The sequence below is a fragment of the Nasonia vitripennis genome, chromosome 2, assembly GCF_009193385.2.
Source record: "Nasonia vitripennis strain AsymCx chromosome 2, Nvit_psr_1.1, whole genome shotgun sequence".
NCBI lineage: Eukaryota > Metazoa > Arthropoda > Insecta > Hymenoptera > Pteromalidae > Nasonia > Nasonia vitripennis.
In genome coordinates, this window is record NC_045758.1 from 18,534,743 (window position 1) to 18,554,076 (window position 19,334).

The following is a 19,334-nucleotide window of genomic DNA, read 5'->3' on the forward strand; positions in this document are numbered from 1 at the left end:
GTTTTTTTGTATTTTCTCTGATTTCTGCATTATGCTATTGACCTGTGTAATTTTAGTAACAAGCGACTTTATGCCTCGCTTTAGACGAGCATTCATGGTCGGTCGTTTTGAGCGCGGATTTGGCGCGGAGGTTACCGGTGAGGAAAATGTTTTGCATGAAGAAACAACAATTTCCTTTTATTTCAGGGTGTAATAACGTAGCCCTTGAAGCAAACCATTAAAACCTAACAATAAAAGTTGACTAAAAATATTCGACTTGCTCTTCCTTTACAACCCTCGTTCGAAAGCTAGTTGCGTAGACAAACGAGGAAGCTACAGTGAAACTCACGTACAGATCCCCGCAAGAGTTAGCGCGCACAGCAGCGCGCGACATCTTCATTCCATAAATTACTCTTCGCTGCTAGCAGCAGCAGCGGCGCGCGTACTTTCGAAAACATCATTAGCACGGCGGCAATCGCGTCGATATCGAACGAGCCGTGTAATGCGTTTTACGACTCCATCGCCGCGCACCGCACGCGAGCGTGATTGCATTGCCCCTCGCGTCCCTCCTCGTCTCGCGCGGCGAGCCAGTGCCTATATACCTACCTATATGCCATAGCGTCATCGGGACCATAATTCAAAGCTGGAAGAAGTAGGCGTACTGCCGCGCGACCACACAACAACGACTGCGCCATAATTCAGCGGCCGCAGCCGCTCGCTGCGCAAATACGATTGATTAATCGAACGAGCGCCAAAGACGCGTGATCAATCGCCTCGGATTCGACGGATCGCGTTTGCCCGCTGATTCTCTGCTGCCGGATTTTCGCCGGAATGCACCGGTGTGGCATAAGGAGATTTGAAAATTCCGTAGCCGCCGTGAGAAATAAGCCGGGCTCCGCTGGCTGCGAGCGTCGGGCGGCGTCGTACGCGAAATTTCGTACGGGATTGCAGCGCGAATGCAGTGGTGCGCGCGCGGGCAAAAAGAAAGACACAGACGGAGATTTTCAGCGCCTGGGGAATATGATAAATTTCGCGAACGCTGCGAAAAGTTTTTCGCGCGGCTTGGGTAGTTTGCGCGCGGGATCTTGTTTGCACAGACAACTTTTCGCGAGCGTATACGCTATAGCTACGTAGAGGAGCGCGGGTATTGCGCTCGCAAAAATAATGAAAATATGCGCTTCTCGTGGAATGTCCTATCACTTACCCCGAATCCGGATCATCATGCGGCAGGCGTTCGTGTAATTAGTAGCCGAAGACCAGGCAGTGAAGGTGAGCATAGTCAGGCCGGGAGGCAGATCCGCTTGTAGTTGCTTGCCCCAAGCCGGCGATGCGTCCACGTATCTGGTAACAAGCCGGAGCAGCATGTAATATTCAACGCCGCTAGTCCACACGGACAGTCCGCTTCGCCAAATGAGAATCGAATGTCTCTGTACCGACCACGGCCCATCACACCCCTCCCATACATGATTTCACGCTTCTACCTTGACGCGTGAGCAATGCAAACAAAGCAGCGAGCCACGTTCGACGGAGACTTCATCGTTCGCGCAAGCCCCGCATTGGACCTTCTCGTTCTTGGACGCGGATGAGCGCCATATCGTGCGTGTTATAGGCGGCGAGCCGGCGATCGATCAAGACTCTCGAGGAAGCTCTGCACGAGAGCCGACGTGCAGCCCTCGCACTCAAGAGCGAGGCGACGAAGAAAAGCGACGAGTGCTGCGGAGACGCTCGGGACAAAGAGCCACTGCATTACTCCGAGAAGCGTGTTGAGCTTTGCGGCCGAGGGTCGTTATCAATATTTTTCATCAGTGGATTACATGGAACAGGAAAACACAGAGAGCTTCGGTTACATTTTTCACGAATCGTCTCTCAATCTCCTTGTCGCGACGAAATTGGACGACCGCAGAGATATCGGAGACACATAATTTTGCCGAATCCCCAACCGCGCGGACAATAGCAGCGGAGTATTTAATAATAGCAGCACAGCTAGCTGACGCTCGTTATGTTCTTGCGTACTGACCGACGCAGACTTTTGTTCAACGTATCAATATTGATACCGGCAATTTCACGAACCGCACGTAAACACTCGATAACCAACCGGCTCTCATAAACGTTTTAAATAATCTAACGGCGTGACACTCGTAAACCGAGTAAGCCAACACGGGGCTCTCCGGGGCCAATCAGCGCGGCGCGCAGCGGGAAAAAGCGATCGATAAATCATCGCGTCCACGTACCTGTACCAATCGACGTTGGTCTTGGGCTGTGGGAAGGAGACTCTGGCGGTGGCCCGCCTAGGCGGCAGCTCGATGTCCAGGTCGTTGGGACACCTGATGTAGGGTCTCGGCGCCTCGGTGCTCGTCGTCGTCCGCGCTCTCTCCGTCGCTGAGGCTGAAAAAGGGCCGATGCACACAGATCGAATACAGGTCTATCTTGGATTAATCACGCTCGGGGCGCATCTGGAGCCGCGCGAGCCGCAAATAATTGCCCGGGAAAGAGAGAAAACGTGTTAGTGCACCGACGCGCGCCCTCTAATCTGCCGCTGGAGGCAGCGAGGGGGGGGGGGGAATTCATCGATCCACGCGCCACGTAATCCGTCGCATGCTACGTCGTGTTTTAAAGAGTTACGAAAATCAGGCGGACCAATTCGCCGCGTACGCAGAAACTCGGAATCAACTCGGAAAATGTTGCTGTTAGTACAGAGACGGTATAGGTGTAAAGAGAGGGCCACACAGCATTATGCACAAAACGCCAAACAAAACTGTACACACGGGCGACACGATTGATTCGACGCGGATCGAAGTCGGACTGTTAATTCCGTATTTTTCGCAGACGGTGACCCAGATAGCGCGAGCGAGCCCATCCCGGAAAAGCATTCGATCAGCGCACACACACACACCTATGCGCAAAAGCCGGCTTTTCAGCCGCGTAGTCGAGCATCTGGCCTGCGATCGGGACGCGTGCAGCCGGATAGGTGTACACGGTTCAGCTGGAGCGGCCGGAAATTCGGTTCATTAACGGCATCGATCCGGCCGGCAGCGCGAAATAAAGTAGACGGGGCAAAAGCCGAAGCGAATAGACAGAGACGAATAGACGAGGAGCAGTCGGTCGTCATTGTTACGCCGCGGGAGGGGGCAAAACCGCTCGCACTCATTATCCGAAACAATGGGAGTGCGAAAGAATTTTACACCGCGAGAGCAACCTGCCCCGCGCGGCCGGGGGACAAAAAGCTCGCGCGGGAGTTTTTGAAGGAGAGTCTCTGTCTTCTTCGGCGAGAAAAAGCCAAACGTCGGCCACGCGTAAGCTCATTAAGGAGTGGCGTTAACGTATGTGCTCATTAGCGCATCCATATAGCTATACCCGAGCTCCGACGTCTTCATCACGCGGGAAGGGAGCAGCGCGCTTATAATACAGCAGCACGAGTAATGGATTGCTTCGTTTCTTCGGGGCCGATTTTAACTCGAATTCGCGCGAATTGATTATTACGCGCGAGGACCTCTTTACGCGCATTATCCCCTCGAGATCGATTATTAGCCTGACGCGGGAGGTCGCGCGCTCCGTAATTAGGATCGATAAGCGCTGCATCTTTTACTTATACACTCCGGCTGGTGCGAGTTCGGTGGGTTAATTTATTGTACGTTCGAAAGAAAAAAAAGCATTGATTATACATACATGTGTCTATTCCGAAGATGTTTTTAATCAATATAACTGAAAAGAACATGACAAAACGTCGAATCAATGCGGGTTGAATATAGTTTGGTCGATCGCGATGTTGAAATCGTTGAAATCGTTCAAACTTCCATATAATATCCCGGCAGTGCGCTATCACGTTTTACTCTTCACTTTTCTCACCCGTGTAATAAGAACGTGGCTCCGACGTGTACTCTCGAACGCAGACGGTATCCCTGCCGTCCCACTGTCCTCCCGCCTCGCACGTCCTCAGATAAGAACCTTCCAATCTGAAGCTTCTCCGGCACCTTATATGGCATTTTGCTCCTTGAGGATAATCCAAAGCTCCCGATGGATGTCCTGGGCATCTCATCTATATGGCACAGACGGATATTTTGCAAATGATAAAACTTTTAGAGAGAGGATATACTGCGAGGGATTACTTCTCCTATACAGAATAGTCCCGTGCCCTGGTAGCGGCAGCGCGCTGGAAAATACAATTTTCGAATCGCATACAACGGCGGATAGGTGAAACATTGAATTTTTTCCTCCTCGAATAATACAAGTTTTCCGCTCGAAATTGAGTTTCGCGCCGCGCTGCCGCTCGAGAATCGTCATCGTTATTATTATCACTGCAGGCATGTCTCTCTCGGTCGGGGAAATTCGAGGGAAAAGTAAAAGCGGACGCATTTTTTTTGCTCGGAGAAGTGGAAACTTGTGGAGTACGCGGAGACGGATGTCTCGAGACTTTTACCTCGCCGTAAGCCGGCGGCTGGAGCGCCGGGCACCTCGAGCTCCTCGAGACGCAAGTTCTCTCGTCGTCGGCCAGCACTAAATCGTCCGCGCAGACGCAATAGTAACTTCCGGGCGTGTTGATGCAGTCGCCGTTGCAGCCGCCGTTGCGGTAGAGGCACTCGTTCAGATCCAGGCACTGGCTCGTGTTCCTGAAGCGAAATTTTTCACGCGAGTTCTCATCAGCCCCTGGCAATGAATGGCGCTTTCACGCGTAATTACCTTCGGTTGACGTAGAAGCCCGAGTAGCAGGAACAGGCGAAGGAGCCCAGGCCGTTTATGCAGATCTGCTCGCAGCGCCCGTTGTCCGCTTGGCATTCGTCGATGTCTGGAACACGGATTTTCGTCACTTTCATCGTGAGCGCGATAAACGAATCTAACGAAAATAAATTGAATTTACGTACCGACGCACCGATTCCCGTCCCGCTTGAATCCAAGCCCGCAGCCGCAACGGTACGAGCCAAGCGTATTCACGCAGCCTCCTTCGCAGTGCACGCTGCCCTGCGCGCACTCGTCCACGTCTGAAAGTCGAAATGGAACGTTACAGTAGGGTGCCTAATTAGCCGGAGCCGAATTAACGTCAGCGACTCGTCGGAAACTCACCGACGCAAGCGTTATTCCTCATCTCGTAACCAGGCCGGCAGCGGCATTCGTACGAGCCGGGTTTATTCACGCACTGCTGCTCGCAGCCGTGGCTTCCTCCCGCGCATTCGTCAACGTCGACGCAGCTCGAGCCGTTCGATTCCCGGGCGCGGAAACCCTCGCGGCACGAGCAGACCGCTCGTCCGTTATCCTCTCGGCAAATATGCTCGCAGCCTCCGTTGCTGCCGTCACTGCACGGGTCCTCGCTGAAGCAGCGCCTTCCGTCCTCCCTCAGTCGCTGTCCCGCCGGACACTCGCACCTGTACGAGCCGGGCTCATTGCTGCAGCCGTGCGAGCAGCCGCCGTTGTTCAGCTCGCACTCGTCAACGTCCTCGCAGCTCCGGTTGTTCCCGGACAGCCTGTAGCCCGCGGGACACTCGCAGTGGTAGGAGCCTCGGGAGTTTCTGCAGGTGTGGGAGCAGCCGCCCTTGTCGGAGGCGCACTCGTCGATGTCGTCGCAGGTGTTGGCGTCCTCGTTGAGCTCGTAGCCCTCGGAGCAGTGGCAGACGAAGCCGCCGTCGATGTTCTCGCAGAGGTCCGGGCAGTCGCCATTGTCGACGAGGCACTCGTCGATGTCGATGCAGCTCTTCTCGTCCGCGTCCAGGTACATTCCCAGCGGACACGTGCACTTGATGCCGCTGGCGTAGTTGTAACAGGTGTGAGAGCAGCCGCCGTTGTTGGGTCTGCAGCGGTCGTCGGCTATGCAGCTCCGCGAGTCATTGGCCAGGACGTAGCCGTCTGGGCAGATGCATCTGTAGGAGCCGATCGTGTTCTGGCATTCCAGGGAGCACATGGCTCGGCCGTTCTCGCACTCGTCCATGTCAACGCAGCTCTTCTCGTCGTCGTCCAGCTCGAAGCCTTGGGAGCAGTGGCAGAGGTACCCGCCAATCGTGTTGTTGCAGAGCTGGGAACACCCGCCGTTGTCCTGGGCGCACTCGTCGACGTCGAGGCACGTCGCCTTATCTGAATGTAAGTAATGGCCCTCGTGGCAAGTGCACAGGTAGCTTCCGAGGAGATTCAGACAGTTGTGAGAGCAGTTGTGCGAAGGTGTCAGGCACTCGTCGAGGTCCACACAGGTCCGCTTATCATCTGGCAGAAGGATGTATCCTTTCGGACACTCGCAGTGATAGCTTCCCTCGAGATTCACGCACTTGTGGGAACAGCCCGCGTGGACGTCGTTTTCAAACTCTTCGCACTCGTCGATATCCTCGCAGGTCCGCATGTCCGATTTGAGGCTGAATCCAGCTGGACACGAACAAGTCGCGCTGTTGGTTTTCGCGTCAACGTGACACGTATGCGAACAGTTTCCATTGTTCACGGAACAGGCCTTCGATTCTGCACACGTGACGTTGTCGTTACCCAAAACAAATCCCGGAAAGCACGAGCAGTGGTAGCTGCCGACTGTATTGATACAAATTTGAGAGCAGTTGCCATTGTGCTTGAAACATTCGTCAACGTCGTCGCACAGTGCTTTGTCCAGAAGGTTCGCGGAAAATCCCGGATTACAGATGCACTCAAAACTGCCGCGAGTATTGATGCAGCCATGGGTGCAGTTGTCCGTGTTTTCTGAACACTCGTCAATGTCCGCGCATGAATAACCGTCATCCGCCAACCGCAGTCCGTCGGGACATTTGCAGAGCACTTCGTTGTTATTGATCTCACACAAGTAAGTGCAACCACCGTTGTTTTTGCTGCAAGCCGTTTCCACAATGCACGTTCGATCATCTTTGTCCAAAACCATGCCGATCGGACAGCTGCAGAAGGAACTTCTCTTATCGTAATGACACGAATGCGAACATCCGCCGTTTTCGAGGAGACAATCGTTGATTTCCAAACAGGTTTTCTTGTCGTTGAGAAGCTGCTGGTTTTCCGGACATTTGCACATCCATCCTCCGTCCAAATTTTCGCAACTGTGGGAACAGCCACCGTTGTTGTGCCAGCATTCGTTGATATCCCTACAGGTCTTTCCGTCTTCGGCAATCTCGTAACCCATGGCGCAACGACATTTGTTCTCGCCATTGATGACAAAGCACCTGTGCGAGCAGCCATGGTCTTGGTCGCAAGGCTGCAATTCGATGCAAGTTCTGTTGTCATTGCCGACGGCGTAGTTTTCTGGACAATGGCAGCTGTAGCCGCCCTTGTGATTTTTGCAGTAATACGTGCATTCGTGCAGACTCAGGGCACACTCGTCTATGTCGCTACAAGTGCGCCGGTCTTCGTTAAGCCTGTATCCGTCCGGGCAAGCGCACGCGAAACTACCCGGCGTGTTGATGCATTTATACGAACAGTCATCTAATTCCAGGGTACATTCGTCAACGTCTACACAAAAATCGTCCAACAGTTCGTAGCCCGCGTTGCACTGGCACTTGAAAGAGCCCTCGGTATTGAGGCAATCGTGGGGACAGGCGTGAATACCCTCGGCGCACTCGTCGACATCTCTGCAGGTCTTCTCGTTCTCCGAGAGTTCGTAGCCCTCCGGACAGCCGCAACGCACCCGTTCTCCGTCAAGCTCGCAAGTATGCGAGCACCCGAGCTTCTTTGTGCAATAGTTCTCGTCCACGGCGCAAGTTTTCTTGTCATCCGTAAGGACCCAGCGTGGTGGGCACGTGCAGGAGTAGCTTCCCTGCTCGTTCACGCATTCGTGGCTGCAACCGTGGTGACTGTCGGAGCACTCGTCTACGTCCTTACATCCAAAGCCGTTGATTTCCAATGCGTAACCGTCATTACACTCGCATCTGAAACTGCCGTTCACTGCTACGCACTTGTGATCGCAGGATGACTCTGCGCAAGGATCGAGACTTTTGCACTTGTAGCCATCTTTGTCCAGGGTCATACCTTCGGGACAGTCGCATCTGTAAGAGCCAAGCAGATTGATGCAAGCATGAGAGCACCGATACTCATCTTCGATGCACTCGTTGACGTCTTCGCACTGTCCCCCGCTTCCGACTCTCATTCCAGTGGGGCACTTTCCATCGTCGCAAGTCAGGCTATCCTCCAGAAGGTTCAGGCCAGTTGGACAAGCGCACTTGTAACTTCCAGGAGTGTTTATGCACTCGTGCGAGCAGTCGTGCTCGTCTTCCTTGCACTCGTCGAAGTCGCCGCAGGTTCTACCGTCGTTTTGCAGCATGTAACCGAGAGGACACTCGCAGTAATAGGTGTCGCCTTGGCTCACGCAATTGTGAGAGCAGTTAAGCTCTTTGCAGGACGTGGACGGCACGCACGCTCTCAGATTGCTCATCAGAGTCATGCCAATGGGACAGGAGCAAGCATAAGTACCGTTCTCGTTGTGGCAGTTGTGAGAGCAGTCCTGTATACCCCGAGCGCACTCGTCGATGTCCTCGCAACTTTTCCCATCGTCGCCCAGAATGAAGCCAGGTGGACAATCGCAACGATAAGAGCCGCGCGTGTTGCTGCACTTGTAGGAGCAGTTATGGTTCGTGCTGGCGCATTCGTCAACGTCTTGGCAGGTTTTCTCGTCTTCGGCCAGTAACCAACCGATCGGACAAACGCACTTGTAACTGCCTCGCACGTTCACGCACTCTTTGCTGCATCCGTGATAGTTTTCCGAGCACTCGTTGATATCGCGACAATCCGTATCATCCTCGAGCTCGTAACCTATGGGACAAATACAACGCGGCCCATTGTCAGTGTCTTCGCAGCGGTACGAGCAAGAGACACCAGAACTCGCGCACGTTTGCGCGACCTTTTCTTCCTCGCACGTGGAGTTGTCGGATCTGAGGACGAATCCTGGTGGACACGAGCATACGTATGAACCAACGGTATTGGTGCAATGGTGCGCGCATGGACTGGGAATTTTCGAACACTCGTCGACGTCCATGCAGGTCGTCGCGTCATCGCCCAGTTTGTAGCCAGTGTTGCAAGTGCAGTGGTAACTACCGTTTAAATTTATGCAATTGTGATCACATCCGTGACTATCCCCGTCGTCTTCTTCGCACTCATTGATATCTGCACAGAAATGTTCAAAATTATGGTTTTTATGAATCGTTCGGTTGATATTACCAGTTTTTAAGGAAGCTCTACGCACCAACGCAAACGCCCAGGTTGTCCTTCTTATAACCTATATCACAAGCGTCATCTAGAGGATTATCGGTTATGCCGTCTTCGTAATCGTCATCTTCTTCATCGTCCTCTGCATCGTAATCCTCCTCCGGCGTTTTGTTCTTCTTCTTCAATTTTGGTATGCATTTGTACGAGCCTACGGTATTTACGCATTCCTCTTTGCACACCTTCTTACTTCCACTGCACTCGTTTATATCTGTAGCCGTAGCAAAATACGGAACATCAGTGGTGTAAATTTATATATATATATATATATATATATATATATATATATATATATATATATATATATATATATAACGACTTTGTGGAGAAACAGCGCTCTCACCTTTACAAACTTTGTAATCATCGTCGAGGTAGAAGCCCTCCGGACAGCTGCAGAACACGCTGCCCGGCGTATTGACGCAGGTATGCGAGCACCCACCATTGTTTTCCTGGCACTCGTCGATGTCCTCGCAAGTGCGATTGTCCGGCTTCAATTTATAGCCGGGCATGTCGCTGCAGCTGCACTCATAACTGCCCGGCAGATTGCTACATATCCGCTCGCAGTCGCCCTTGCCAGCATTCGCTGCGCACTCGTCGATATCTGCAACTCGAAAATGCCGGCGCTGTTATTACAGTGGAAAAATGCATGCTGCGTGCATACGCGCGGGAATTGAATTAATGAATTTCGCAAATCGCGCCAAATGACAATTCAGAATAATCCACGACTCACGTTTGAATTAAAAAATAATTTATAAAAGATTCCTTTTTAATATTTTTATCAAAAATAATTAAACTAATAAATCTGAGGCCGCGATGTGACATTGCGTACGAGTCGAATCGTTTTTTCTATTGGGTCGCTTCGAATCTCGTAATTATGGCGAGTGTATAGCATTCTAACTATTGCCAGAATATACGTTCGTAAAATCGACTGCGCGCTCGGAAAATCGGCGGGTAATCAATGGTATGGTGTACCTTTGCATGTTTTACGATCGTCCTGCAATTGGAAACCGGGTGGACAATCACAGTGGAAGGTGCCTCGGTCATTTCTGCAATAGTGGGAGCAGCCGGATTTGCCCTCGGCGCACTCGTCAATATCTGCAATACACAAAACGCCGGGAATTACTTAGCCGAGCGATATTAATAAAAGTTCGGACTTTGGTTTCGCCTCGCATCATATAACGTTCGGAAATCCAATTTCCGCAGACGCATTTGTATTGTTCGCTGCTGCCGCGGAGCAAATTTTTTACTCGAAATAACTTTGATTTTATCGTTCAATTGACGCAATACGAGCGAACGAATGGTTCGTAATTTTAAGGCGCGTGCTGTCGTTAGATCTGACTAATATATGTATGGTTAGCAATATTAAGAACGAAACATTAATCCTCATCAGACCTGCATCGAATTGACAACGTGGCAACTTTTCTAAAAGTTTACACTGCGAGTTTAAATGCAGAAAAACGCGTGTACGAGTATGCGCTGTCAGTCGCCTTCGTTAAATAGCTATATGCGCTTGCTTCAGTCTCGCTGCATCGTAAACGCTAATCCGCGCGACCGTCACGGATCTTAGCTTGTGCAGCGCTTTAACGCTTACCAAGCTAGTGCAAGAAGGAAAAATAGAACTGCGAAATGGAATTCCGTGGCTGAAAACCATCATGACTTCTCGCTATTTACGTGACTTCTTATACTTGCGTCATGCCTTAGCTTTAGTTTTGAAAATAATTGAGACCTCAGTGTCGCGTGGCGTTTTACCTGATGGTTCATATTTTTTTATCAATATTATAAATACAACTGCAGGTAAATCATTTCGCAATTTCGTATTTCTATTTCGCAAAATGATTCACATAAAATATTGGTCTTAATTTTATATTTACTTCCAGTGATTTCAATTCTTTTATTGACTTTGGAACAAATATAATTAATTAGATAATGTAAGCGTACTTTATGTCTCAACGTGATAAAACGCTAAAAGTTAAGAATCATACATTTGTTTTTCAGGAATATTGTAGCTAAAACGGCGCTTGCTCGTCATACTAGAGAATATTTAATTTCGATTTATCGATCGCATAACGACGACCCGGCGGCGATTGGCTCTGATTACTTTTCCCGATTGGCATCTCTCTATCTCGTCGACATAGAGTCCCAGGGCGAGTCGTCGCGCCTCGCCTGGCTCGTAAGACAATGACCCCCTGAGCAGTTTCCGCGTTGATCGTCCTCATTTCAGCCTAGTTTCGTGTCTTTTTTACAACGCACAATTATTTGAAATGGAAAGGATTTTTTGAAAACTTTGCTCAAAACTAAGCTTCAACTGATATAAAATAACATAATCGGCGATGATTTTATGCAGTAGCTGGAATATATGCTACAGCATGTTAAAGAGCAATTGTATTTCAATATAAATTATAATTCCTTGATTGTATTTCAATTTGATATTACGTTATAGGATTGAAATGCAGACAGATTCGCTTTAAGCGTTTCAGCGATAATCGACAGCAACATGCATATTTTACATGTTATTTCCTGATTTTGATTTACATTCAATTTCAAACCAATCGAAATACAACTATATGCATCCCGGAATTCTCCGTGGTGACTGATAAATAATAAACCTTATACATCTCGGAAGATGATTTGACAAACGCATCGTGGGAAATTAATAAGGATATATTATTATATTATACCAATGCACTTTGATCCCTGAAGGCGATAACCGTCAAAGCAGGAGCACTTGATGCCGTCGTCAACGTCCTCGCACACATGCTCACAGACGTTTTTCTCGCTAGCGCATCGCTTGATGCCTTGTTTAACGGCATTGTTGCCCTCGGCTTTCACGAGCTCTGAAACATTGCACCAGAATGTATCGACGCAAACAATTTCCTATATAAAAAATAAAGTTCTCGCCGTTTTTCTCGTATCAATTTTTTTATAAAGTAAAAAAGACGCTGCTTCCTACCTTCTTTCCTGACGCATTCGGGAACGAGTCCTAGCCACATTCCTTCGCTACAATAGAGGCGATCTTGCTCGGGATTTCTAAGGGCAAACCCAGCGTTGCACTGGTAAACCACCATCTGATATCGATTGTATGGCTTGGACAGATTTTTTCTGCGGATCCAAAAAATTAAATAGTTAAGCATTTCGACGTGCACATGTTAAGATAACACAAGGCCATTTGAATTTCAAAACCAAAGCATGTCTGTGCCCCACCTGGATGACTTGAGAGGCACCGCGTTCTCCACGACCGGAGGCTTGACCGGCGGTCTACCTGGCCTCAGCTTCCCGTAACAGCTGGCGTCAAGAGCCGTGGCGAAAGTCGCGTTGAGTTTTGCCAGCGGATCTTTCCGGCGTTGTTGCTTCTTTGGCTTCTTCGGTCGCCGGGGTCGACCAGTCGTGCCGATCGTGTCATTTCGTTTCTTACCAACTCGACGAGTGGTTTTCTCGGTACTAGGCTCATCACCCAGAAAGAGGTCGTAGCGCATTTTGCGTTCATCTGAAAAAAAAACGAGTTTTTTGGTTTTACGAGAAGTTCTCTTCTATAGAATTCTCGAGAAATATAAACGAAAGACGCACTTTAGGATTAATACAGATGATAAAATATGAAGGTTCTGGCATATAAGCGAAAAGATAAAAAGTGATAAAAATATGTCATAAATTTTGCATTCATAATAAAAGAACGAAATTATTTTCAGATTGGAGAATAATATTCCCGAAGAAATATAGAGATTATACATTCGAGTTTAAATTCAAAGAAGCAGTGGAATTGAAATGTTAAAATGTTCACCATACGTAGTTTTCATTGACTTTTCAGTCTCCGATGACAACATTTCAATGAACGACCATGTTTAATCTAAAATAATTAAAATAATACTTATAAAAAACGCAAATAATATCGTGAAAGCTATGGCTCGTATTATCCTTGGTATGCGTCAATAATACATCGCCTGCTACATAATTTCTTTAGTTCAACTTTCAGCACAGCTGTGGTATAATCGATTCTGCAGGAATAAAAAATTTTCAGCGCCTACGTTTCGCTTTACTGCTTTAAAACGCTACTACTTTAAAACGTGTAAAAAATGAACCTGATAGAAATATACTCATTCCCTTCTTCTCAAACTATATACAAAATAATATAGTTATAAGCACGTAATCAATTCAATCGTCATTTAATCAGCACCCTGTAACGATAATCAAAACATCGAAAAAAAGTTACATACTTGAAGTTATAAAAACTATGTGTGCAGGCGTGCGCTCTCTAAGCGGCCTAAGGTAAAGCAAGATTATTTAGCATTGGCGGCACATCGCTATGCCTAGACTCGGCCTCCTCACTGTTATGAGGAAATGAAAAAATGCCTTATATGCGCGACCTACTTTCGCCTTCCAGAAAGGGTCAGTCCAATAAACTGCCCTGTATAGATACCTGATATCTACCGGTCCAGACGTGCATTTAAATTAAATTAAAGTTACAATTATATCGCAATGAACAATATTTTTTTAACTAAAAATGCTTCTGATGTATAAGTAAGCTTCAAATTGCAATTTGAAAATGTCCGAGATTCCCGCGACAATACAACAAAATACGCCCTTTGTTATATATCATTTTCTTAATTTTCACTATTTGATTTTGCACGAGAAAGCAAATTTGCAGTCAATCGGACAAAGAAGATAGGATAGGAAAACAAAGCAGTGTATATCTACGGTTATGTTCGGGGGAGTATTGATAACCACAGCGCTTTGTGCCTAAGTTCTAATTTTAATCCTGAAGTTATATAGAATGAACGGTTCACCCAACATATATAGCACTCAAAACTCCTGGAAAATTCCTACGTTAATATAAGTTGATGTAGAGTTAATTTTGAAAATCTCAAGCTTTCCCTTTAAGAAGGCTAACATAATGTCCGCACAACAAATAGTTTTAGCTACCGGCGGTGGTTTGCATGAAATCTCTTGAGTAGGTATACACTTTGCTCGCAGCGGCCAACGGTAATCAATATAATAGAGCCATAAATTTTGCCAGAGACTCGAAGAAAAAATTAAAGAGACGAACGAGCATCTTCCGCCGAGCAAAAGAGAAGAGAGGTGATCTATAGGCTGCCACGGATTGACGTTCGTGAGAACTGCTCTGTCGGAGGCTATGGTTTTTAGTGCAGATCGGAAAAAATAACGTTTGCAGCTCTTTTCGCGTATTTCCAAGCAACGCTTGCAAAACGACGAGCGTAAATCGAGTTTCAGCGTGGAGCGCGAAATGTCTATGCGAATGCAGAAAAGACATTAAGATTTTAGCCGATAGAGCGTAAACAAGAACAATGGCTCGGTTGCAATTTATCAAGGGGGAATTATGACATTCTTTTATTTACACGATGGGCTGCGTGATCTATTGTACCGATACGCTTGCCATTATTCGCGAGGCTCGTCGCGTGTGAAACGATTTAAAGTATTACTTTTTGCGTATGCATCGAGCACTGAAACAACGCTTATTCCCGATAAATTTGCTTTATTGTCCAGCGTGTAGCCATACGAGTGTAACGATCTCGATACCTATTTTTAATGTCCATGGTCGCACTGTTTTTATGGATTACCGATAATTAAAGTAAAATTTATCGCACCTTTGCACTGCTTGCATAATTCATGTAAATCAATAATCAACGGTCGCATCAACGGTCGCATAATTTATTATACTGCTGATTATTATGTATGATAATCATTCGCTGATTTTAGCGTGTATCTGCACTTATGGAAGCATACATCATTGATTGCTAATCGGATGCCGATTCGTAATATCAGGTGCTTGCGAATAATAATCGGTGCTAAATTTAGAAACGCGAATATAGAAGAAGGTCATTTTAACTTACATTATGCCTATTGCAACCGTTTAAATGATCAACAGCGAGTGCTTCTCAAGTAAAAAAAGCTTATAACCCATGGAGACAGAACATTGAATCCTATGGCATATTTTTAATTCGATTTGCATAAAATCATAAACCAAACAAATGCACTCCGTAAAGCCCCTTTCCCAGAAAAAGGTGCGACGCCATGATTTGCCAAATAGACCCCCCGCACATGCGCGCGCGCACCCGTCCGCGATCGTTTACATTATACGGAGCGCACGCGGCGCAAATACGGAAGTCACGGCGTGCGAGAGAGAGGGACGAAGGAAGCATCGACACGCATTGGAGAACAGAGCGAGAGCGTAATATAGAGTGGAAATTCGCAAGGGGCAATGTAACACGACGACGACGGCGGCGCGGCAATATTAATGTGCCGCGCATGCTCGCGCATCGGGGTCCTCTCCGGGGGATAGCGCACACCGATGCTTATGCGCGACGCCGTAGGAAGAGTAGAGCACAGGAGGGAGTCACGATGAGCCGGAGAGACACAAAGAGAGTCAACTCGAGGTGCATGCGATCATTTTATTGCATACACAATTGTGCGAATGAATCTCGTCTAACCGCTGCTGGGCCGGTGCTCCAACAATCGTTGCGCGTGTATGATTATGGAGACGAACGTCAAACGCGTTTCGTGCTTATCACTTTGATACAACGAGCTGTTTTTTCCGCAGTACCAGAAGAAGTATGCAAGCGGGTATGAAGGTACAGCGACCGAACGGTAGGTGGGAGCGAGCCGCGCCTCCAGAAAGGTCCCAGCACACCGGTAGATCGCAGGGAGCGATAGCAGCCATGCGGCCCCCTTGGTGGGTCAGAGGACGTTTCGCTTGTATATATGTATCGAGAGGCGAGAAAATGATTCACGAGTCGCTCCGAGACCTCGTCCGCGGAGAGTTTGGTCGAGAGGCCGAAGTCTCCCTTTGTGATATTTTAATGGCCGATCGACGAGGGACCGAATGTTTATGCGGGACGCGTGAGAGCAAAACTATCAGAGCTCGGTGAAAATAGTTCCGCGGTTCCCGAGGTCTGTGCTGCAGTACTGCAGGGATTTTAAATTAAAAATGTATCGTCTAAAGGACGTACACGATATCTGGACGTCGGATCATGCTCGGCTGCTTCTACTCGGCGGTCGCGACAGTTGAACCGTGCGTTTCTACTTTGATTCGTCCAGCGCCAAGCCCTGCGCGAAAATTCGAATAAATTCAACCGTCCGCTACGAGACATTTGAGCAACGTGTTATAAAAAAATACTATCGCGTTTCAATTTCCAACAAAAGCCTCGAGAGCCCTCAGCTTCCATCAACATAAAAGCCGCTATTTTTCAAAATTTCACCGATCACGCGCTCCGGACCGTTCGCGCACTCAGATACCTATAATAGAATCCCGTGAAATAATATCCCGGAAAATGGATTCCAATTGAATTTATCAAGGCCTCGCTCGGCCGCGGGCCGCTGGAAGAAAGTCGGAGCGGAGAGAGTGCGAGAAAGAGCTCAATTTGCTGCAGTCACTATATATCGCTCGCGCGAGCGACTGCCGAAAAGTTACGGAACCCTATAGTGTCCGGGCATCGGGGGAGGGACGAGCGCTCATATAACTTTGCCACGCCACGCGAAGACGAGACCATACCTGCACCGAGCGCAAAGCTCAGGCCTGAGTGGAAGAGATGCAGCGAAGACAATATTACGATTTCACGGGGTCGACGCGGCGCGAGACTCGTCATTGTTCTCCAAATTACGCGCCCGGTTTTCAGGAAATTGCGTTTCCCAGTTGCCAGTCGCGGTGCAGACTGCTAGACGAAGAGCTGCACTGATACCGACGCCGAGGGAAGCCTATTGATGTTTGCATTGGCGTGACTTGCTCTTTTTTGCGAGAAATCCGAGAGGCGTAATTGTCGAGGTTTGATTGGAAAACTTTTTTTTGGCTTCTTGATCAATCCGTTCGCAATTCGAGTGATGCCGATACAGGGTTCGCGTGGTGTCGATTGCAATATAGTATATTCCAAACCCGATTTACCTCTGCACAATCATCATCATAATCGTCCTCCTCCAATGTCTCAATGCCTTGCCCCTTCGTCATTTGAATATTTAATGAAGCCCCCAGCGGCAACCGGCCTCTTTGTCAGGAGCACAGGATGTGCGTCGTTAGTGTTAAGACTCGGAGCCAGGAGTGACGAGGCACTGCGGGCGATAACTTTTGCGAACGAGTCTGAAAATTGCCTCGGACGTTACCGCGCGTGGCTAATGCACAGATAACCAGATTGCGATCGGTGATCGATAGTGCGGCCGAGAGCGCGCAGCTCGTGTCGAGGCTTGTTAGAGCTGCGGGCGACTGCAGGAGCTGCTCTCTGCTGCAGCGGAGCAAAGGTCGAGGATATATGCCGGCGGACGATGTACACGAAGTACACTGTACTCGCTATGAGAACAACGAATATATGCACGGTGGGAGAGAGAGAGAGAGAGAGAGAGAGAGAGAGAGAGAGAGGCAGAGAAAGAGAGCGTGGAGGTCCATGGGGAGGTTCCGTAGATTTGAAGCTGCAGCGTCGTGCTCCTTGTACAACGTACTCCACGTGCGCATGGAGGCACGGTGGTCCGACACGTCACTCGACGGGCTGATAATTCTGCCTCGAATGCGGCGATAAGCATAATGAGGGCTCGAAAGACGCAAACTCTAATATTCGAAGCGGTGAGTCGCTTCCGAGACGCACAGCGAGGGTTCCCACGTGCCTATATACCCACAGAAGCGCGAGAGCCAAAATTGTAGTGTACGCAGCGCCTGTTATAATTATGCATTCTATGCGTGAAGCACCATCGAAAATTCGATAACATGCCTCAGCTTAATTTTAGTTCGCAGCAACAAGCACCGCTTACGCCGTTATGCATTATTGCATTTCGATCTACTCGCGCGAGCATTTTAAATCAACCATATAACTATTAGAAGCCGTGCGATAGTATTCGCAGAAGCACAACGACTAATAACTGCATCGGCACGCCATAAGCTCTGCAGCGGCAGCATCAGAATCGCGAAAATTACATAAGAAATCCGAAAGATACTTCATTGAATATTAATTAATCATTACTGCAGCAGGCTCGTTAGTGCAGGAGCTCTGATCACCGACACAGTATATCCCCGGTCCAAAATGACGCTATATACGCGCACAGCTTGAGTATAGAGGATATAGAGCTAGCATGAATAATGCCGCGCGTTACGCGACCTCTAATTAGCCAGCGCGAAAGAGCTTATCGGAACGACGATCATTGTTCTGCGGACAGAGAGAAAGAAAGACAGACACAACAACGGACAAGACTCTCAACAACGTTCATCGACCGCCGGCCGGGCTCATCCGAATTTCACGGCCCGCAGTGCCATTCAACCGCTGCGAGGCCTGACATCGCGATGGCAGCCCGCCAATTTCTTTCAGCCGAGATAGCACAAGAGCCGAGAGTGCAAACACGCAGACACACAGTAAGCTGGCCGCTAGAGCACGTATCGGGATAATGCCGGCCCGAGATGTATAATGAGTGTCCATCTCTCGCCTTCCTTTTTCCATCTTTCGCCTGCGCGCGCGCGCGAGATCCGCCGTTATGTCCCGCGCGCTGGAGCATTGTGCTGCCGCTGCAGCCGCTGGTTAGAACTCCAGTGCATTGTGTGCGCCGCTCTAAAGGACATACAGGGCTACCTACCCAGCAACAATGTTCTTTGTAGTTTACTGCGCTTTTTTATTTTTCAGGCTCTTTTAAAGCGACTATCTTGAGAGTAGCGAGTAAGTAAGTGTACATCTGAGAAGAAAATGTTAAAAGGTCACTGAGGTCCTGGCTTCAGACGTACAATTTTTCAAACCAACCTCATCTCGCGCTTCGTGCGAATAATAAGTCCTTACTTGTAGTAGCTGGCTCTTCAAACGAAATTGATCCGATGAAAATCCTGCGTGGGAAAATTGTACCGAGATGTTTGACTGCGTTAATCAGCATCAGCGAACGTTTCAAGTACTAAATGAAAATGGATGCTTTGCAATTATTTTTCGGGAGCACAGCTGTTTCATTAAACTATACATATAAGAATGCACGGATAACCTTGCGTCAATACAATACGACGCATTTTCAGCATTCAATCAAGGCTTTAACAGATTCCGGCTTATTTAAAGCAAAGCTGCGCTCGAGACGGATTCACGGGCGCTAAAATTGAATTTCCTCGGCATTCTCGTCCAGCTCGCCATTAGTCTCTCCTTTGAACTCTCAGGACCGTGTTAACAGGTCGTCTCTAAGATCCTAGTCTGAGCCGACTCCTTCGCGCGCGCGCGTGCAGACAAAAGGCGCCCTTT

At 48.6% G+C, this 19,334-nt stretch overlaps 1 protein-coding gene across 3 annotated transcripts in view; it reads right to left on the bottom strand.

Annotated features, from left to right (window-relative positions):
- The window catches only part of LOC100115744 (fibrillin-1), a 105,959-nt gene that overhangs the window by 14,287 nt on the left and 72,338 nt on the right, over positions 1-19,334 (bottom strand). For 2 of the 3 annotated variants that reach the window (XM_031922558.1, XM_031922557.1), the window contains exons 3-16: positions 12,343-12,625; positions 12,092-12,240; positions 11,820-11,975; positions 10,114-10,236; positions 9,485-9,742; positions 9,122-9,352; positions 5,038-9,042; positions 4,839-4,955; positions 4,657-4,762; positions 4,397-4,586; positions 3,826-4,015; positions 3,646-3,681; positions 2,211-2,364; positions 1,184-1,320 (exon numbers count right to left, since the gene is read on the bottom strand). In XM_031922558.1, the coding sequence (XP_031778418.1) occupies positions 1,184-1,320; positions 2,211-2,364; positions 3,646-3,681; positions 3,826-4,015; positions 4,397-4,586; positions 4,657-4,762; positions 4,839-4,955; positions 5,038-9,042; positions 9,122-9,352; positions 9,485-9,742; positions 10,114-10,236; positions 11,820-11,975; positions 12,092-12,240; positions 12,343-12,625 (6,135 nt within the window). The remainder of the gene's footprint in view (positions 1-1,183; positions 1,321-2,210; positions 2,365-3,645; positions 3,682-3,825; positions 4,016-4,396; positions 4,587-4,656; positions 4,763-4,838; positions 4,956-5,037; positions 9,043-9,121; positions 9,353-9,484; positions 9,743-10,113; positions 10,237-11,819; positions 11,976-12,091; positions 12,241-12,342; positions 12,626-19,334) is intronic. The other variant, XM_031922559.1, reaches the window with a different exon arrangement.